The sequence below is a fragment of the Lolium rigidum genome, chromosome 5 (genome assembly GCF_022539505.1).
Source record: "Lolium rigidum isolate FL_2022 chromosome 5, APGP_CSIRO_Lrig_0.1, whole genome shotgun sequence".
Lineage (NCBI taxonomy): Eukaryota > Viridiplantae > Streptophyta > Magnoliopsida > Poales > Poaceae > Lolium > Lolium rigidum.
The window spans coordinates 176,710,507-176,729,076 of NC_061512.1; the positions used below are offsets into that span (position 1 = coordinate 176,710,507).

Below are 18,570 nucleotides of genomic sequence, written 5' to 3' on the forward strand. Positions count from 1 at the left end.
ATCGAAATCTTGCGAACGACGAACGCCACACTTTCACCCACCAAATTTCGAGACGATTGTTGCGACGCAGCGGCATCTATGGCTACGACTATGGGGCCAGGAAGGAAGCGCGTCTTTGACGGTAAGCAATAAATTTTAGCATCTTGATACTTCTTCCTCAAAGTGTTTATGCTACGACGTATATGCATCTGTCACTGATTCAAGAGGAAACATCAAGATCAAAGTAATTATATACTCCGCCATCGAAGCGAGGCTATAAATCATGGCCTCCCGATGTGATGAAATCGGCGATCGAATACATGAGCGCGGGACGACTATCCCCACGATGTTGGTTTATCCCTACGATTGTGGATTACCTCAACAAGGATGGTCGACTGCAGTTCTGTATAATCTATGACGGAAGTATGCGGCCAAACGCCAAATATGATAGAGTCGAAATATCAAATTGATCTTGCTCCTTACCGGGAGGCATGCTCAATCATTCATCTACATCGACCCTTACAGGGAGGCGTCCATACAATATATCCATCATCGATCTTGCTCCTACACGAACGCGAGATTAACATATTTGAGAAGCATCATCCAACATGCATATGTGATATTATTTTACATCGACACCTTGGCCAAGTGTCGACGAGACAATGGCTACATATCATTACCATCATGTCTAAGCTGACGAGGCTAGATAAAATCATGGCCAAGTGCCGACGAGGCTAGGTCACCATTATTATCGACATGTCCCAAACCTACGGGATCAGACACATTGTTGCTTGGCACCGACGAGGCGATAGCAACACATGCACATGTCCATGTCCGATGAAGTCAGGGCGTTACATGACTTTGCACCGACGAGGCGAAAGTCATCCCCTTCATCGACATATCTTGTTGGTCATACCAACATCGCGATAGTATAAGTGACTGGATTTCGGCGAAACAAAGCCACCCGCACACATATTTTCCATGAATATCACATGCATATGGATGAGCAATCCAAACATGACGACGACCATCAGTGCAGCTTAATCGGAGGTATTCTGCGGGGCTTGACCCTGCGGATGTAATTAACCGGATGCTTGCAAACGCACCGGGAATCAATGAACTACGCAATCTCCTAAGTCAGATACTCCATGAGCGCGACGTAGAAGGCAAAAAGGATATAGTCCTATTGGAACATGCAATATGTATTTGTACAATGCAATGATATGAATAAAATGCAGTGTTCCTCATATGATGTTTTATCTTTATTTGTCTATTTTATATTATTTTTTGTTTCATTAAGCAAGATGACACGCCCGCATATTTGTACTCTCATGTACGCATCTAGCAAAACCCCAACATACCTTAGGGGAAAGTTTCGCTACTTTTTTGTCGAAACACTTTTGTGCATAGAGATAGCTCTATAATTTGTGAACTGTGCATTGTGTTTTGAATTTCTTTGGTTGCCGAGTTTCTTGTGTACTGTCTTTTCTCTTGGATTGAAAATGTTGGCTGTGGTTAGACGATTTATGAGTTCCTTTTCGTTCCAGGGTCCTGCAATGCAAGGTTCTGTACTAAAGGGCCAGCTAGAATAATTTAAAAGTTTATATTCTGGAAGGGTATGCCTATTATCTGGAGCTTTTTAGATTAGGTCGACGGGAGATCTTGTATGTGTGGCTGACCAACGGTGCGAGTCTTATTAACAAGGTGGACCAAAGTTAAGGAGACATTCGCTTCGCCATCATTGCCGGTGCATGCCTACAAGATTAGCTAGATGAAGAATCTATTCAATAATGTATTCAACAAATCACTTCATGCTGGTAATGAGCATTTTTTCTTTAGTTGGTCGTATCTCATTGCCGGTACATATAACTCAAATAAATCAGATAAAAATCGTTGTTGAACAGTAAATATCAGAACTATATTCCGGTTGGCACTTTTCTCAACATGCCGGACCGGACCAAAGATGGGCCAAAAGCAAGACACGACCTGAAAGTTTTGGACATCACGGAAGAGCTTCAGATCTCGCCGACCCAAGACGGACAGTCGTAGGAGGAGACGGACGGCGGTCAGAAGCGCAAAAGGATTAAGAAGCAAGACTATTACTGCCCCCTCCTGCTTCACTTTTAGTCTGGCTGAGGTCGATCAATTTTTCAATTGCCTTGTAGGAGTCAGAGTGCCCTTCCGTTACTTAGGGCTAATAAGCAGATACATGGACTCCAAGAAACAAAACTTTTCAGCGGCATGAAGTCTCATGACTGTCTCGTGATGATGACGCAGATTCTTCTGGTTGCAATCCGAGGTATAATGGATGGCCATGTCCGTGCAACGTTGACTGGGCTCTGTAACTTCTTCGACGTCATAACTCGGAAGTCGATAAGCGTGAAGAAACTTGCAAGGCACCAGGAAGAGATCGTGGTGATCCTATGTGAGCTTTGACGTGATGGTCCATCTGTTGGTCCATATCATGGATGATATCAACAATCTAGGGCCGGCATTCCTACACAACATGATACCGTTTAAAAGAATGAATGGGGTCATTAAAGGATACGTTCATAACAGGTCGCATCCAGATGGAAGCATCGTCCAGGGCTGGCTCACCAAAGAGTGCATCTCTATTTGCATGAATTATCTAGACATCGAGGACCCTATTGGTTTGCCTCGAAACAAGCACCTCCGCATGTTCGAGGGAGTAGGCCACAAAAATGGAAGGAGGAAACTGCACGTGCACATGTCTGGTCGGACTTCTGACTTTGACAGGGCCAACTTACTAGCGCTACACCACATTGACTTGATTGATCCTTGGTTGACAGAGCACAAAACCATGATAGAGAACAGTGGCAAGCCGATGACGGAAGCAGAAATATTCTGAGAGCACAACTCCTCTTTCGCGCGCTGGTTCAAAGACCACATTGATGCTAATCCCCCACCAATGGATTATGACGACGATAAACTAGTATTGGCCTTGTCACATGGCCCCGCGCCCAACATCATGACTTACCAAGCGTACGATATCAACGGGTACACATTCTACACGGAAGAAAAAGACAAAAACAACGTTTACCAGAACTCAGGGGTAACGATGGAATCCTATACGGGTGACATAAAGACTAGATACTACGGAAGGATCGAGGAAATCTGGGAGCTTAGCTACACTGGCGAGAAAGTGCCGATGTTCCGCATCAGATGGGCTAAGAGCGCCACAAAAGAAGACAGGTATTTCACCACCATGTTTCTACCCGAAGCCAACAAATCAAAGTCCACGAACGCCACCGCGCAAAATGAGCCATGTGTGTTGGCTAAACGTGTGGACCAATGCTTCTTCATAATCGACCCATCCAGACCTAGCCGTGTTGTCGTGAGGAGAGGCAAGAGGACCATCGTCAGAATGGATGGAGTCGCCAACGAGGAAGACTTCGAAGGATAGTTCGGAGACCCAATGTTCTCGCATGCGCTCTCAACGCCATGCACCTTTCTGATGAAAGTGAACGACAAACTCAAAGACGTTGCGAGGGGTCCATCATTCGGCCTCTAGATAAGAAGTGGCACACACGAGATATGTCCGATGACGTTTACCGGGTTGAAGTGGATCGGGCGTTACCGGGCTATGAGGATTTGTATCTTCCTAATCAACCGGATGGTGCCGATAGCCCGATGAAGCTGAGCTCACTAAAGAGTTGGGTAGTGATATGGCCGAAGACCCTAATTAGGATCAACACCTCCTCGGGGTCGACGACAAGCAAAGGAAAGCAACTTGCGGCGCCAGAGGTCAGCGCCCCTCCACAACAGACAGCGGCGCCGGTGGTTAGCGCCCCACCACAACAGCCATCGGCGCCGGTGGTCAGCGCCCCACCACAACAGCCAGCGGCGCCAGAGGTCAGCGCCCCACCACAACAGCTAGCGGCGTTAGAGGTCGAATGTGACAATGCTCCGGTGGCTCCGAACGTGACGACTTCCAATGGGATATTCCTACGTCTTCACAAGTTCTCCATGACAATGCCCCGGTGGCTCCGAACGTGACGACTTCGAAAGATCTGTGCTCTAAGAAGTTGTTTGATTCTCAAGAAACGCCTGAGGAGGAAGAGGAAACACCTGAGGTGGCCGCCGCCGCCAAAAAGATGCTGGGCCCAAACACACTCTGTGATATGACCAATAAGGCGATGGATGCTATAGGCCTTCCGAAGTGCCTATAACCCAAGAAGCGGAAGAGGCCAGCGAAGAAGGACGCCAAAGAAAAGGCAGAGGCCAAAGCCAAGGAGCCGGTCCGACACCTTGAAAAGTTGCCAGACAATTGGCGACCGGAGCATCACTTGGGTAAAACGATGCTGCCGGAGCATGTCGTCAAGAAACTCACCGCGGATATGAGGAGCTTGCATAACTCTGTCATGTATCTGGAGAAGCAACTTCTCATTTCAAAATCTCCTGAATACCCTCTCTACATGTGGAAGGTGCCAACTGGCATGGGCCTTGCCGAAAAGTCCCCCGCGGACTTGTGCTTCATCCGGTTCGATGACATCTTCAACATCTTTCGCATGAAAATGCTCCACCATACCGTGGTCCGACTAGTTGCTCTTAGCCTCTCTTCCCAGATCGTTAAGGAGGGGACGCCGGGCATCGCGTTAATGGACCCCTTCTATATGTGGGAGAGCATCATCTGCAACCGTGGGGATCAGATGATTGCCACCAAGCAGATCGAGGATTTCTTCCTGCTGAACATTAAGAAGAGCGTCATTCTCATCCCTTACTTCCTTGAGTAAGTAATGATTCGCTAGTCCCCATTACATTCTATCATATATCTCCATTTGCATTTGCGAAGATTAATCCATGTGTTTTGCGTAGAGACAAGTTCTGCACCCTCATCGTCATGCCCCCGCAACACTCGCATGCAATATATCTCGACTCAGGTAGGGACAAGAAGAAAGACTACACCGACATCAAGAGCGTTCTCAATGATGCTCTCACCGGCTTCGCCTCCAAGACAGACCCCCTCAGAGTATAGAGGAAAGTAGGAGGAGGCTTGGCGTTAACCCACACAACCAACCTTCCCTGCCTCAGGCAGTCGTCGGAAGAGAATGGGATGGGTGCATGGTACGCCATCCTTCAGACGATGGAGTACGTAAAGAACGCAGAAGACATGTTGTTGCCAGAAACTCTTAGAAACAGGTTCAAAAACATGGTGGATGTCAACGATAGAGAGCTGAGACTAAATTGGGGTCGCATCCAGCAGATAATTTGCACGATAATCCAGCAGGATGTCAGCAGTAGGTCTGGCACGTTCTTCTACGGCTACGGTCTACCACCTAATGACGAACTAGAACTCCGCTTGGAGATGTTGCATGAGGAAAGGCCATTCAACTCGCTGGAGGGCTGCCGTCCATTCCCCCCTAGGCCTACAACCTGATCCTACGACGGGAACTCTTTTGCTTAGCTTGAACGATACATTGATGAACTTGCATACTGTAATTGCTATATATTCCGGTCCGATCGACTTGTCACTTTTATTTAGTTTGTATGGATGTGCATGTGAACTCGTTAGCTTGCGTCTAGTAATTTGTTAGTCTATGGAATCAGACACACCATGTTATCTTAATCATTTCCATTTACTTTGGTATATATTTCTACATTATGGCGTATTTACCTTAATCATTTTCATTAACACGACCCTTACTTGGCTTGTATTTGGAGTTCGCCGATGATTAGAATGTTTGGTCACTCGTACACTCGGGAGTGAAGCCAGTGAGCCTGGTGTGATGACCATAAATATCAATCTTTTGTGCATCCTACCTGGCCTCACTGACTCCATCCCTGAATGTTAATATTTTTTCGACCAACAAAGTATGAGGCATGCTATTTAGTTCATACTACTTGTCTCTTATTTGAGTTGGGACTTCTTAATTGCATTGGCCGATGATTAGAATGTTTGGTCACTACACTCTGGGGTGGGGTGAGCGAACCTAGTGTGATGGCACAAATATCAATCTGTTGTGCATCCTACTTGCTTCACTTACCCCACCCCTGAATGTTAATATTTGTTTCGACCAACAAAGTATGAGGCATATGCTATCTACTTCATACTACTTGGCTCTTATTGGAGTACGTCGATGATTAGAATGTTTGGTCACTCGTACACTCGGGGGTGGAGCCAGTGAGCCTGGTGTGATGGCCACAAATATGAATCTCTTCTGCATCCTACCTGGCCTCACTGACTCCATCCCTGAATGTTAATATTTGTTTCTACCAACAAAGTATGAGGCATGCTATTTAGTTCATACTACTTGTCTCTTGTTTGAGTTGACACTTCTTAATTGCATTGGCCGATGATTAGAATGTTGGTCAGTACACTCGTGCTTTACTTCTCATATATACTTATATGTTGCAAATAGATATATCATCTATGATTTGGTACTGACGTTTTATTTGTCTTGTGCATGGAGATGCCGACGACATATGTCGTGTACAAAGGGTTCCTGGAGTCTACGACGACTGAGAGGACTATCGGAGACAGGTGCACCGTTTCAGTGGCAACAACTACAAAGGATACCCCACTAGGGTGGAGGCGGAAGGAAGATACGCGCGTTATCTAGCGGGAGAGATGAGAGACATGAGGAGGAACCGGATAAAGACCATGGCCTTCGTGATGATGCTCATTGTGACCATGGTCATGTTTTATGTGATTGTAGTTTAGGTTAGTAGCTACATTGTGAGGTGTATGACGACACTTGTGACTATGTACAGAGACTTCTAACTTTGTGAAACTTCGTCGTTCGGTGTTGCATGTGTGTTGTATAAATCAAGATTTCGAAATGAGAGTTGACTATTTGTGTATTGATACCGAAATGAGACTTGGCTCTATGCGCTTTTCATAATACGCTGGAAAATGCTGTAAAATAAGATATTCGAATTATACCGCTGGCGCACCTCCATCCCCTACTGCCGGCGCACAGCACAAGCGCCACTGCTCACAACCCCTACTGTCGGCGCAGCAGCTTGTGCGCCAGCCGTACAAAGCTACTGCCGGCGAAGCCAGCACAGTGTGCCGGCAGTAACTGAGCTACCGCTGACGCACTGGCTGGTGCGCCGGCAATAGCCAGTTACCACCGGCCCGTTCCCACCAGCGGGCTCTGGTGCGCCGACAGTAGGCAAATATGGTGCGCCGGCAGTAAGGGTTTTCCTAGTAGTGACAAGAAGGTACCACAAAAGCTAAAATGTAAGTTCTATAGGACGGCTGTCAGAACGGCGATGCTTTATGTGGCAGAATGTTGGCCCAATAAAAGACAACATATCCAACAAATGAGTGTCGCAGAGATGCGCATACTGCGTTGGATGTGCGGCCATACAAGAAAGGACCGGATTAGGAACGAGGTAATTGATGATAGGCTAGGGGTGACACCGATCGATGAGAAGCTAGTCCAACACCGACTAAGGTGGTTTGGGCATATCCAGCGGAGGTCTCTAGAAGACCCCGTTAACATTAAAACTCTAAAGAGTATGGAGGAGACTAGAAGGGGTAGATGACGGCCAAAGTTGGCGTGGGCGGAGGCGATAAAAAGAGACCCGAGGGATTGGAATATACCTAAAGTCTTGGCTCTTGATAGGACTGCATGGAGATCAGCGATCCATGTGCCGGAAAAATAGTCACTCGCTTCTTTTCTCTTTCCTTTTTCCCTTTTTTTTACTTCTTTATTTTTTATTTTTTATTTTTTTTATTTTCTTTTTCTTTCTTTCTTCTTGTTTTGGTTCTCTTTTCTCTTAGGTTTCATATCTAGCCTATCCCAACTTGCTTGGAAAAATGCTTTGACGTTGTTGTTGTTGGTTCTGTAAAGGATAGGCATCAGAATGCCTGACGCGCTTCCAACTTCTTGTGAATACATTTTATTCATGGAGTGTTTACGAGAACTTGTCCCTTTTGGCCTACATGAACTTCTCTTCATCAAGACATCGCAGCAGATTAGCAAGTACAGTAAGTAACCAGAGTTTATTAGTGTGTTGCCTAGAGTCCAAGCATCTGCACTTTAGTGAGAAGAGTGGCTTACTTGAGTCACTTTGTTGACTACCTTTTAGTTTGAGGATCCGTTCCCAGGCCAGACTTCTCATGCGAGAAGTTGATCCGTGCTCTTTTTTCTGCGGGAGATGGGGTACTGATATTAGAACACCATTCTTACAGAAAGATCCAGAGAAAAGATAAAATTACAAACGGGTCCCTCTGGATCCCGATGACGACACTGCCCATGACGAGCCGGTGGCGCGCCGCCGCCGCTGCTCCGCTTCGTGCTGGGATTCGGAAGCAACCCCTCCGTGGACCGGAAGTCACCGGACACTGGTCCCTGAGGACTCCTTTTCTTCCTTAATACCCCTTTGACTCGTGTCAACTCAAGGATAGATTGAGAAGCCCAATGACCACAAATCGGTCAAGAACAAAGATGTATGTATAATTGTTCATATAGTCAATTTTTTTGATAAATGATCTGTACATAACAAAATTCTACAAACAAATAAGAAATAGCAAGTTAATTCTCATGCTCTTCATTATTACTGAGTTGGATGAGGATAAAAGGACTATTGGTGAACTATTTTTTCAAGTCTGCTATCTGTATATGCATTGCAGCAGGGTACCATCTTGTCTAGCTTTGTTATGTTTTTTTAATCTAAGTTATAATTCCTTGGGAAGCTTGTAAGCGGAATCAAATTAAATTAGTTCTGTTTCTGCTATGCTCAAGTTTGCTCCCAACTATAACTTCATCTGTTCACTAGGACTATCTAATTTTTGTACCTCTCAACTTGAGTTCCAATGCATGAATTTGCATGAGCCTAGAAATCTGTGGTGAATCCTTTTGTTCGTTTCCGAAGTAAATCCAGCTGTTTTTGTTTACATCAATTAAGGAGATAACTGCACATCTCCGGCCTACTCTCACAGAAATCATATACCAGATTACAGTTCCACAGAACAACGAGAAAATTCTAAGCATCCTTGATTACAGAGCAAAAAGTAATCTGATAAACTTTTAGGTCTGCAGTAGTTCTGCAGCAGCTGTTTAAATGATAGCTCACCTTTTATCTAAAGCTGTCTGCTAAGTTACATAACTGGCAGTTATCTGGCTTCCTGTCAAAAGTCATCCTATCAAGTTGGGAACTATGAGCGGTGGTTCAAATAAGCGGTGGTTCGAAATTTTGATTTGTGCTTCCTGTCAAAAGTCATCCTATCATAGTTGGGAACTTGAGATGAAGTTGTTCATCAAAATCAGTTTTCAGTTAGGAAAAAAATAGATTGGCAGAATTGTGGTTTTCCATTGTGCTTCAAAAAGTTTTATATTCAGTCCTATATGGAGATAGTGTTCTGGCTCCCGCTTAGGATCCTATTATGAATAATGCTTGAGATTTTAGAACGAGAGTGTGTCACGCAATATTCAGTCCTATTTATCTTGTTAAATAGATGGTATTGCCACAGTTTTAGTTTTTCGTTTTGGTGAGGGAAGCAATAAACTGACTTGTCATATATTTTGTAGCGAGGGAATCTCCATGTGAGACGATTACCAGAAAAAATTCTGTTGATGAGGAAACGGTTAAGAGAACATATGATTCATAGTATGTTATTAAAACCCTCAAATCTTTAGCAACTGGACAAGAAAAAAATACTCCGTATGATAATTATTCTTCTCTCGATATCACAAGTTCACAACAAGCAATCAATCATGATACTTCATGGCTATTTCCCCATGTCAAGTCGCAGTTCAGATGCAACACATCAGTTTCAGAGTTCAGATCTCCCTTTTACATATTCAGCTAGCTAGCTACTGCATGGTACCAGTATTCAGATCTTCCAGTTGAAGGCAACGGGGCTCCTCACCCGGTGCTTCCTGTTCTCCCACGAAATGTGGCCGAAGTCCCATGTTCCGGCCGGCCTCACCATTCCTTGCGACTGGAGGCTAAACTCCACCGTGTAGGTTCGCTTCTCGTTCTCCCTCTTGAACTCCAGCGTCTCCGGCGTCACGGTCACCTTCACGCCCCCCGGCGCCGCGAACGTCACGTTGTACGTCTCCGGCTGCGCCGACACCTTGGTCACCGTCCTTGTCAGCCTGCGGACGCCGCCGCCGTTGCTCCTGTCGAACACCACCACGAACGACGGGTAGTTGAGGTTGGCCATGCCGCCCGCGATCGTCCGTGCGCCGCACCCAGCTGCTGAACTCATCTCCGGCACGAACTGCCGCATCTGCTCCGCCGTGTAGTTGAGGGTGCAGAGGAAGTCCACATACTCCTGCATACCGGCGTCGTACACCATGCCCGGGTCCATGGCGAGCCTCGGGAGGACGAGCCCCGCCCCGGCAGCCAGCGGCGTCGCGTCCATCAAGGTGCCGCTGTCGAACATCTCCCTGCCGTTCTTGTCCAGTGGGCCGGCGGTCGTCACCAGCGCCGACCGCACCATGGCCGGCGTCCAGTCGCCGTGCACTTTCTTGATCAGCGCCGCGGCGCCGGCGACGTGCGGAGTGGCCATGGACGTCCCGGAGAGGATGTTGTACTCGACGCGCCGCGGGTCAATAATCTTCTTGGAGCCCGACGGCGGCACGGCCCCCGACCATGCGGCCAGGATGTTCACGCCCGGCGCGACCACGTCCGGCTTCAGGATCTCCGGGGCCACCACGCTGGGGCCTCGCGACGAGAACCCCGCCACCATAGGCGCCCGGTTCTCGCCGGTCACGGTCTCGCAGGCGAAGGCGAACGACACCACCGGGTACGGCGACGATGACATGTAGGCGTCCAGCTTATTGGCCGCGGTGTCGCTGATCATGACGCCGGGGAGCGTGAACGCCGGAGCATTGACGGCGTCATGGAGCCGTTCCATGCCCATCGCGGACACCATCCCGGCTCCGCCGGCTCTCTCCACGTAAAAGCCGGTCTCGTCTCCTTCCATCCACGCGCACACCACCACCTTGCCCGTCACCTTGTCGGGCGTCAGGTCATTCTCGATGCAGGAGCTGTACACGAGCCCGACCATGCTCGTGCCCTTGGACTTCTCGGTGTACAGGGACTGGCCCGTCAGCGCCACGCCGTTGCCGAGCATGAGCTTGGCCGGGAACACCCGGTCCGTGGTGGCGGCACCGACGGTGGTCACCCACGGCGCGGCGTTGGACACGGAAGACGCCTCGGGGCCGTCGTTGCCACCGGCGACGACGACCAACACGCCCCTGCGCTCGGCGCCGAAGGTAGCGACGGCGATGGGGTCATCGTAGAAGGGCGTGCCCGGCTCGACCCCGATGGAGATGGATATGAGGTCCACGCCGTCGCTCACAGCGGCGTCGATCGCCTTGATGGTCGCCGAGCCAGGGCACCCCCCTGGGAGTGGGACACACGCCTTGTACATGGCGATCCTCGCATTGCGCGCCACGCCGCTCGCCCTCCCGCCCGAGAAGCCGTACAGGTCGGCCCAGGGAACCTCGGCGCCGGCAGCCGTCGAGGCCACGTGCGATCCATGCCCCATGAAGTCCCTCGGGCTCGGGTCGTTGTACTCCGGGACCGGTAGGTTGCCGGTGAAGCACTTGGCGCCGACCAGCTTGTTGTTGCAGAGTAAGGTGGCATTGAACCCCTCGGCGTCCTCGCACTTGCCCCTCCAGGTGGGACGGACAGGGCCGAGGCCGGTGTCGCTGAAGCTGGCGCGCTCCGGCCAGATGCCGGTGTCGATGATGCCGATGATGATGCCGTCGCCGAACTCCGAGTCTGGCCACGCGCCGAAGTCGTCGTGGAGGCCCATGAACCAGGGCGACCTCGTGGTCTGGATTTGGTACATCCTGTCCTTGTACACACGGGTCACGCCGGGGACGGCCGACATGCGCCGGGCCTCGCCCTCGGTGAGGCGGACGGCGAAACCGTGCATCACAGTGCCGTAGGTGTAGAGGATGCGGCTGGAGCTTCTGTCCACCATGGACGTGTACCAGTGATCGAGGGTGGCGAACTCTGATGGCTTGGCCAGGTGGTTGGTTTGGACGATGTAGGTGCCATGCGAGTTCGATGTGGAAGGAGAAGGATGAGGCTTGTGCTCGACAATGGAGTTCTTGTGCTCTGGAATGATGACTGAATGTGTGGACTGGAACTGGACAAGGACGAGAACTAGCAGACAGAGGATGGGGAGCGTGGAAGCCATTGTTGATGTGTGTTAGTGAGCTTGTGATGGAGAAATGCATGTACGTGGTGATGGGTTTTATAAAGCTTGAACTCGGCAGGCCTCTCTGTGACGCCACTGCAGTGCAGACCAGGAGTTTTCATTCTGTGTCTGAAAAGGGCTCTTGTCAAGACATCGCTGATTGAGAGTTTGCAGGTATTGATGTGCTGCATTACCATGTTAAGCTATTATCATGGTGGCTCAGCTAATGGATGCCACATGTGGATTTCTTCCTCCTCGATACTCGGCTAGTGGAAGCTAAATGCAGCCATGAAACAAACTTGGTGCTAATTTTGATTTTGCCCGGATAATTTGGATTCTGGAAGGCGATGGAACGGCCTCACAAACCAAACAAGGAATGAAACGGCCTCCACTATCCATTTGTCTCATCTTAAAATCCCAAATTTCTTATATGCACCACTAAATAAACACACACACATGCAAATGCCACAAGTTTTCAGTTAACTTTCTATCTTTGTAAACAGGAAACCTGTCTGTCACAGTCTCACAGAGTATTTCAACTATAGCACATGAGAGCCGACAAGGCTGTTTCAGTCCCCAAATACAGATACCAAATGTTTCACTACAGTTCTGGTGAAATTCAGGATGAACTACAGTCATCCAAAACAGAGGCCCATGTAAAAAAAAAAATCCTGCCAAGATGTGAATAAGCCACGGTGGGTGTTCAGTTGGATTTCAAAATTTTGTAATGTATATACATACAAGCTTTGCATCATCTGAACAACGTGACTAGGCTACATTTACAATTTACACAGTTGTGTATGAACACCATGCCCTTGTCGCCTGCCACAACACATGGCAGGCCACAAGAGTACCTCCTGAATGAGTGTCTCCTTTCAGAGGAAAGGAGACAAGGTGGCTGGGGTTTTTATAGTGCGTGATCAGCAGGGGGAGGCTCGAGGTGCAGGTGCAGGGAAAATTCCTTTCATTGCGACTGTAGCCAGTGCCGAAGCACAGGCCTGTGCGCAAGCGCTACATGCTGCAGCCACTTGGGGAATGACGAATATCTCAGTTGAAAGCGATGCCCAAAACCTTGTACGAGCCATCCGTTCTAAGGAGTTTGATCTTTCCCCTGAAGGAGTCATTTATAGAGATATCCGTGCTTTTATTAGTCTTAATTTTCATTCAGTTAGTTTAAACTATTGTCCTCGTTCTTGTAATAAAGTAGCCCATGCCCTTGCGGCTATGGGAGCTAGAGATGATGATCCTTGCCGCCTGTCGCATGAGGATGTACCAGACTCTGTATTGGTGCTGTTGGCCAGTGATCGTGCTGAGCCATCTGAGTTATGGAATCGAGGTGTTCCAGTTCAAAAAAAAGAGTACCTCCTGAATGCACTTCGTTTGTCTCAAAACACTATTTATATATTTGAGTGCCTAAACTTGAAATATAATGAGCAAGGAACGAACTCTTGACACATTCATTTGTTAATTATAGTTCCAGGACCTCCTATCAAAAGTTGGATTGTCTCAGCTTGTGGAAATTTTATATACTCTCAAGAAGGACTAATAAAACTTGGAGTTCAAAGGTTGTCGGGAAAATTGACTTTCTCTTTTATGTATACTGAAGTTGGCGGTTAACTGTTCTATTGCAATGCAAGTTCCTCCATATCGTCCCAACCACATGAAACTTGGTTATTTCCCTTGGCGGAGTGCATTGAGGGTGAGAGTTTACCTGAATGACGAAAGATATTGCACCTTCCATTTTCGCAATCTCCAAAAGGAAAAAACTTCACGATTAACAAGGGCATCAACCAAAACTTTTGGATTTTCAAAATCAACACCGAGAGTGGCATCACAATAAATCACATTGTGCATTTTATGGACCTTTGGAAAAAGGTTAACGAGGTTCATCTATGTGAAGGCACCCCGGATGACATCACTTGGAAGTTCTCCAACTCAGGGTTTTACATGGTGGTGTCGGCCTATAAGGGCCAATTCTAAGGTATGTCGGAGGGCATATGGAAAATATGGGCACTGCCAAAGTGCAAGTTTTTTTTTTAGCTTGGCTTATCAAGATCGAGTGTGGACTGTGGACGGCCAACCGGCTTCAACGGAGGGGTTGGCCAAACCTGAGTCCACGGTGCATCTTCTTTTCAAGTGTTGTTACTCTCTTAGGATTTGGAACTCCATCATCTCGTGGCTTGGGCTAGACTCGACGGACATTTCTTTGTGGGCAAACTTTGACACGGTTGAAGAATGGTGGCTCTCCTTCATCTACCCCAATGGAGAACGCTACGCGTCAGGCGGCGGATATGGGGCAAAAAATCGGTCGTCCTCCGCGCCGTCCGATGGCGATCCGACGAGCAGAATCAATCGCATTAGGAAGTTTACATTATAGCCCCGGTTTCTGGAGAATCAACCCGCAGTACTATATTTCTCAGATTATAGTTTAAATGCAATTTTACATTTGCCACCCTCCTTTTTCTGGAAACCAACCCGCAGTACCTCCTAATGTGAAGAGTATTACAACAAAAATAATCTCTCCGCATACAAAAAAAATACTATTACAACAAAAAGTCGCAACATTTTTTAAAAGTAATGTCACAATAAAAAATAGTTAAACCAACAAATTATTTTGTTGGAGATCAATTTACAACACAAGTAGCCATTATTATTAACAAAAAACCGGAGACTATTACAACAAAAATCCATATGTTTGCAAAAAAATAGAAGAAAACATTAATTTGTTACATATTGAATTACAACAAAAGTCACCAACTTTTTTTACAAAAAGTCACAAACGATTACAATAAAAAATCAATATGTTTGCAAAATGATGCAAAGTGGTCAAGCGACATTTAATTTGCTACAGATTGAATTACAACAATAATCACCTACTATTTTATCCAAAGTCACAAATGGTTACAACAAAATAAAAAATCACTTTGTTATTAGCATCAACAAAAAAATAAAAAAAATGTTGTCTCTTTACAACAATTGTTAACAACAAATCCTACAAAAATTACGGGTTGTTTACAACAAATAGTTCATCATCTCACTCCATGTGTTTTGCAGCAAAACAATTGTTGGGCCGAAAAAAGCAGGCCCATTAAGCGACGCGGGAGCGAGACCGGACGACCTGCGCGGATCGCCGGATCCCAAGCATTTTCCTACCCCAATGGCTCCCGGCGAAAATCCTTTGCCTCTCTCATCATGCTAATCTCTTGCGAGCTTTTGGAACGAGCCGCTATGCGAGAGTCTTCTGTAGTGTTTTTTCTTTGCCAAATATTGTTGTAACTAAGATAAATACTGATGTGGAGCTTTGGCATGTGGCGGGTGCTAGGCACTTGGTGTCGATTATGCCGCGAGAATAGTTGTGTCGTTTTTGCCAAGCTGTGGCTTAACCTTGTAATAAACCTTTGAACTCTTCTTAATTAATGAGATGAGGCAAAGTTTTGTCCCCGTTTCAAAAAAAAATTAGGAACGAATTTGATTTCTCCAGCTTTCACCAACTAGGGATGCTCAATCACTTTTAAATATTAGCATCATGATTTAAATCTTGGTTAATCACCTAGCTTAGTTATTGCGGATAAAATAGGAACCTAAATCCATGTCCGCAAAGATTTCTAATTAGCTAGTACTACAAAGATTCATTATGATGATAATCATCAGGTCAAATAGTCAGCGACCCAACAAACAGCTACCAGATGAAAAAAAAGGAACATTAACCTGACAAGAGCTCACTACAGCCATGCAGTGACTGCAGCCATGAGAATCCATGTATGTTTTTCATAGGCAGTGATACAGAAGTAACTTTTAACTAGCTTCTCTAAATTCAGCATCCATGCCAGTGCCATGCATCACTATCAAAAACAACTCATAATGTTCAGATAGAGGTAGGGAAGGACTTCAATTCAAGGTAGCTACTACAAGGCTTAAATTCTAGTAAGTTATGACACTAAGCCGCTAAGGAGACAGTGCGGGTGCCTATCACTCTCACATTCCATTCCAGTGCATTATTTTGGAGTCTTGGAAGCGAGCTTTTTCTTCTTCCTCAGCTGAAAATATAATGTTCAAACATAATTCATGTTAGCAGATGTCAGTGATCAAAATCTGTAGACGTGAGATATAAAATGATTTCACAAATTGTTGCAGAGATCTCAATTTATCAATATGCAACAAAGTTCTAGTTACATGAAACACCAATACACAACATACAAACAAAACTGTACTACTAAGCTCAGTTAATGGATCTAGTTGGAGACCTGGCACATCAACTCTGAAACAAGCATATCATGGAATTATTTATACTGATGATGAGAACCTAGAGAGCATGCTACAATGACCAAGTGGAAGAACCAGGGAAATATAGGAAAAGGACATGAACAACAATAGCACAGTAAGCTCCATTATTATGTATAAATTGATATAAACTACCTAGCTGACTTTAACAGGGTAATGTGAAATCACAAAAAACACTGACAGAATATGTTCGACCAAGGTTATGATGACTTGGGTCTGAAGCCAATATCATGGACATTGTATTAGGGCTACTGGCTAAGTACACGGACATGGATCACTCATGGAATAACAATTAAGGCTCACCTCATCGTTGTGCCCACACTTCTTCTTGCGGCAGTTCGAAGCCCTGAGAGGAAGGCGTGCATAGCACCTACAAAACAAATTGCATAGCAAGAGATGCCAGGTTAATTTGTGACAAGGAAGTGTATCCACAGTTCCACACTAAGTTTAACTAACAAATTGATCGCCTTTATCAAGTCCTAGCTAACACATGATTAAGAGCAACACAAACACAAGTTACATGACGGGGAACTAAAGGAAGCAAACCAAGAGATTGGCATGTGTGCTTACTGGCGGCAGATGAGCTTGTGCTGCATGTACTTGAGAGCAAGCTGCAGGAGGTTGGGCTCAATCACCGGGTACGTCCCGCCCTTGCCGCCGCCGCGGAGACGGAGGACCAGGTGAAGCGTGGACTCCTTCTGGATGTTGTAGTCAGCGAGGGTGCTGCCGTCCTCCAGCTGCTTCCCGGCAAAGATCAGGCGCTGCTGCTCTGAGGGCACACCTACGGTTTCAGATCAGGCCACCATGATTAGCATGCTACTACAGTATTAATCATGCGGTGACAAGTATTTAAAGAAACAACAAGCATTTAAGATGAACAGTAGCTAGATTTGGTAGCGAAATTATGTTGAAATGCGGTTCCTTTCTACTATCCTAGCACAGTCCACCACTTGCAAGTCGATCAAGTATCCAACCCTACGCCCCACAGGTTGCCAAAGAAAAAAAAAACGATTCCTTTCTACTATCCTAGCACAATCTGAATCCACCACTTGCATAAACTAGCAGATCCAAACCCGACATTCCCGGCCGGCCTCCTCATCTCCGATCAAACATGGAGCATGTCACGTCAAGCTAGCTTAAAACAACCAAATCGCCCAGATTCCTCTCCTCTGTTTCCGATCAAGACGACCAATTACTCAGCTGCAGTAGGTAATTTCTCAGTAAATCTACCAATCGAAACCGCACAAAGGTGGAGAAATGTTTTTAGAAGCATCATGTGCAAACCAAAAAGAAGATCGAAACAATCGGCCGGGTCCAAAACCTATCGAAACAGCAGGGAAACAGATGCGACAAGCAGGGCGGCCGGACGGCGAGCGAACGGAGCAACAAATCGTCGGCCGGAGAGCGCGCGCACATGGACGCGGCACATAGATAGGGACGATCGAGGGGGAGATGTTGGTTACCTTCCTTGTCCTGGATCTTGGTCTTGAGGGCGGCGATGGAGTCGCTGCTCTCGACCTCGAGCGTGATCGTCTTCCCCGTCAGCGTCTTTACAAAGATCTGCATCTTGCCGTCGCCGGAGTGTGGGTGGTGGACTGGACTGGTAGTGGTGGTGGTGGTGTGGACAGCGCCGCGGAGTCGACGGCCTTTATATAGGCGGAGCGTGAGCGACTGAGCGTTGAGGGGGAGTGGAGCTAGCGCAGCCGCTACGAAACCCTCGGAGCCCTGGATGGACAGGCCCGGATGGTTGGACATGGACCGGAATGTGCTTGGGCCGGGCTTTTTCGTGCAACTGACAGGTGGTGAACACACGTATTGCTGAGAGCCTGAGAGAGTTCTATTTTTTTTTTAGACTAGAGTTCTAATTGATTCTGAATAAAAAAATCTAGAGTTTTAATGTTGGAGTTAAAATGTGGAAAATTTCATTTGGCTTGGCTGACTCCTAGATTTCTTGGTCCCTAGCTAGGTACAAAATACTCAACACGCATGCCCATGTCCACTTCAAGAATCAAGAGTGAATACAAATACCGATTTTTTTTCTTCAAAATGGGGAGTCCTCCCGGCCCAACCGATGCACACAGCCGTTCCATTTGTCACATATCTCGAAATATTCAATTCAGTTACAACCACGGACCAGCTAAGGTTGAGACAACTATCAGCCAAAGAAAAATGAAAAGTGA

At 46.8% G+C, this 18,570-nt stretch overlaps 2 protein-coding genes across 2 annotated transcripts; both read right to left on the reverse strand.

Annotated features, from left to right (window-relative positions):
* Nucleotides 1-9,784: 9,784 nt before the first annotated feature.
* Nucleotides 9,785-12,109, reverse strand: LOC124656749 (subtilisin-like protease SBT1.7). Its single transcript, XM_047195439.1, has one exon. The coding sequence runs from the start codon at nt 12,107-12,109 to the stop codon at nt 9,785-9,787; it is 2,325 nt and encodes a 774-aa protein (XP_047051395.1).
* A 3,892-nt stretch (nt 12,110-16,001) lies between these two features.
* On the reverse strand, nt 16,002-18,004 carry LOC124653244 (ubiquitin-like). The gene is made up of 5 exons (XM_047192315.1): nt 17,987-18,004; nt 17,854-17,956; nt 16,961-17,171; nt 16,694-16,760; nt 16,002-16,146 (listed from the first exon to the last, which is right to left on the reverse strand). Exons 2-5 carry the CDS (start codon nt 17,954-17,956, stop codon nt 16,105-16,107), a joined length of 423 nt encoding a protein of 140 aa, XP_047048271.1. The 5' UTR covers nt 17,987-18,004; the 3' UTR covers nt 16,002-16,104.
* Nucleotides 18,005-18,570: the final 566 nt, after the last annotated feature.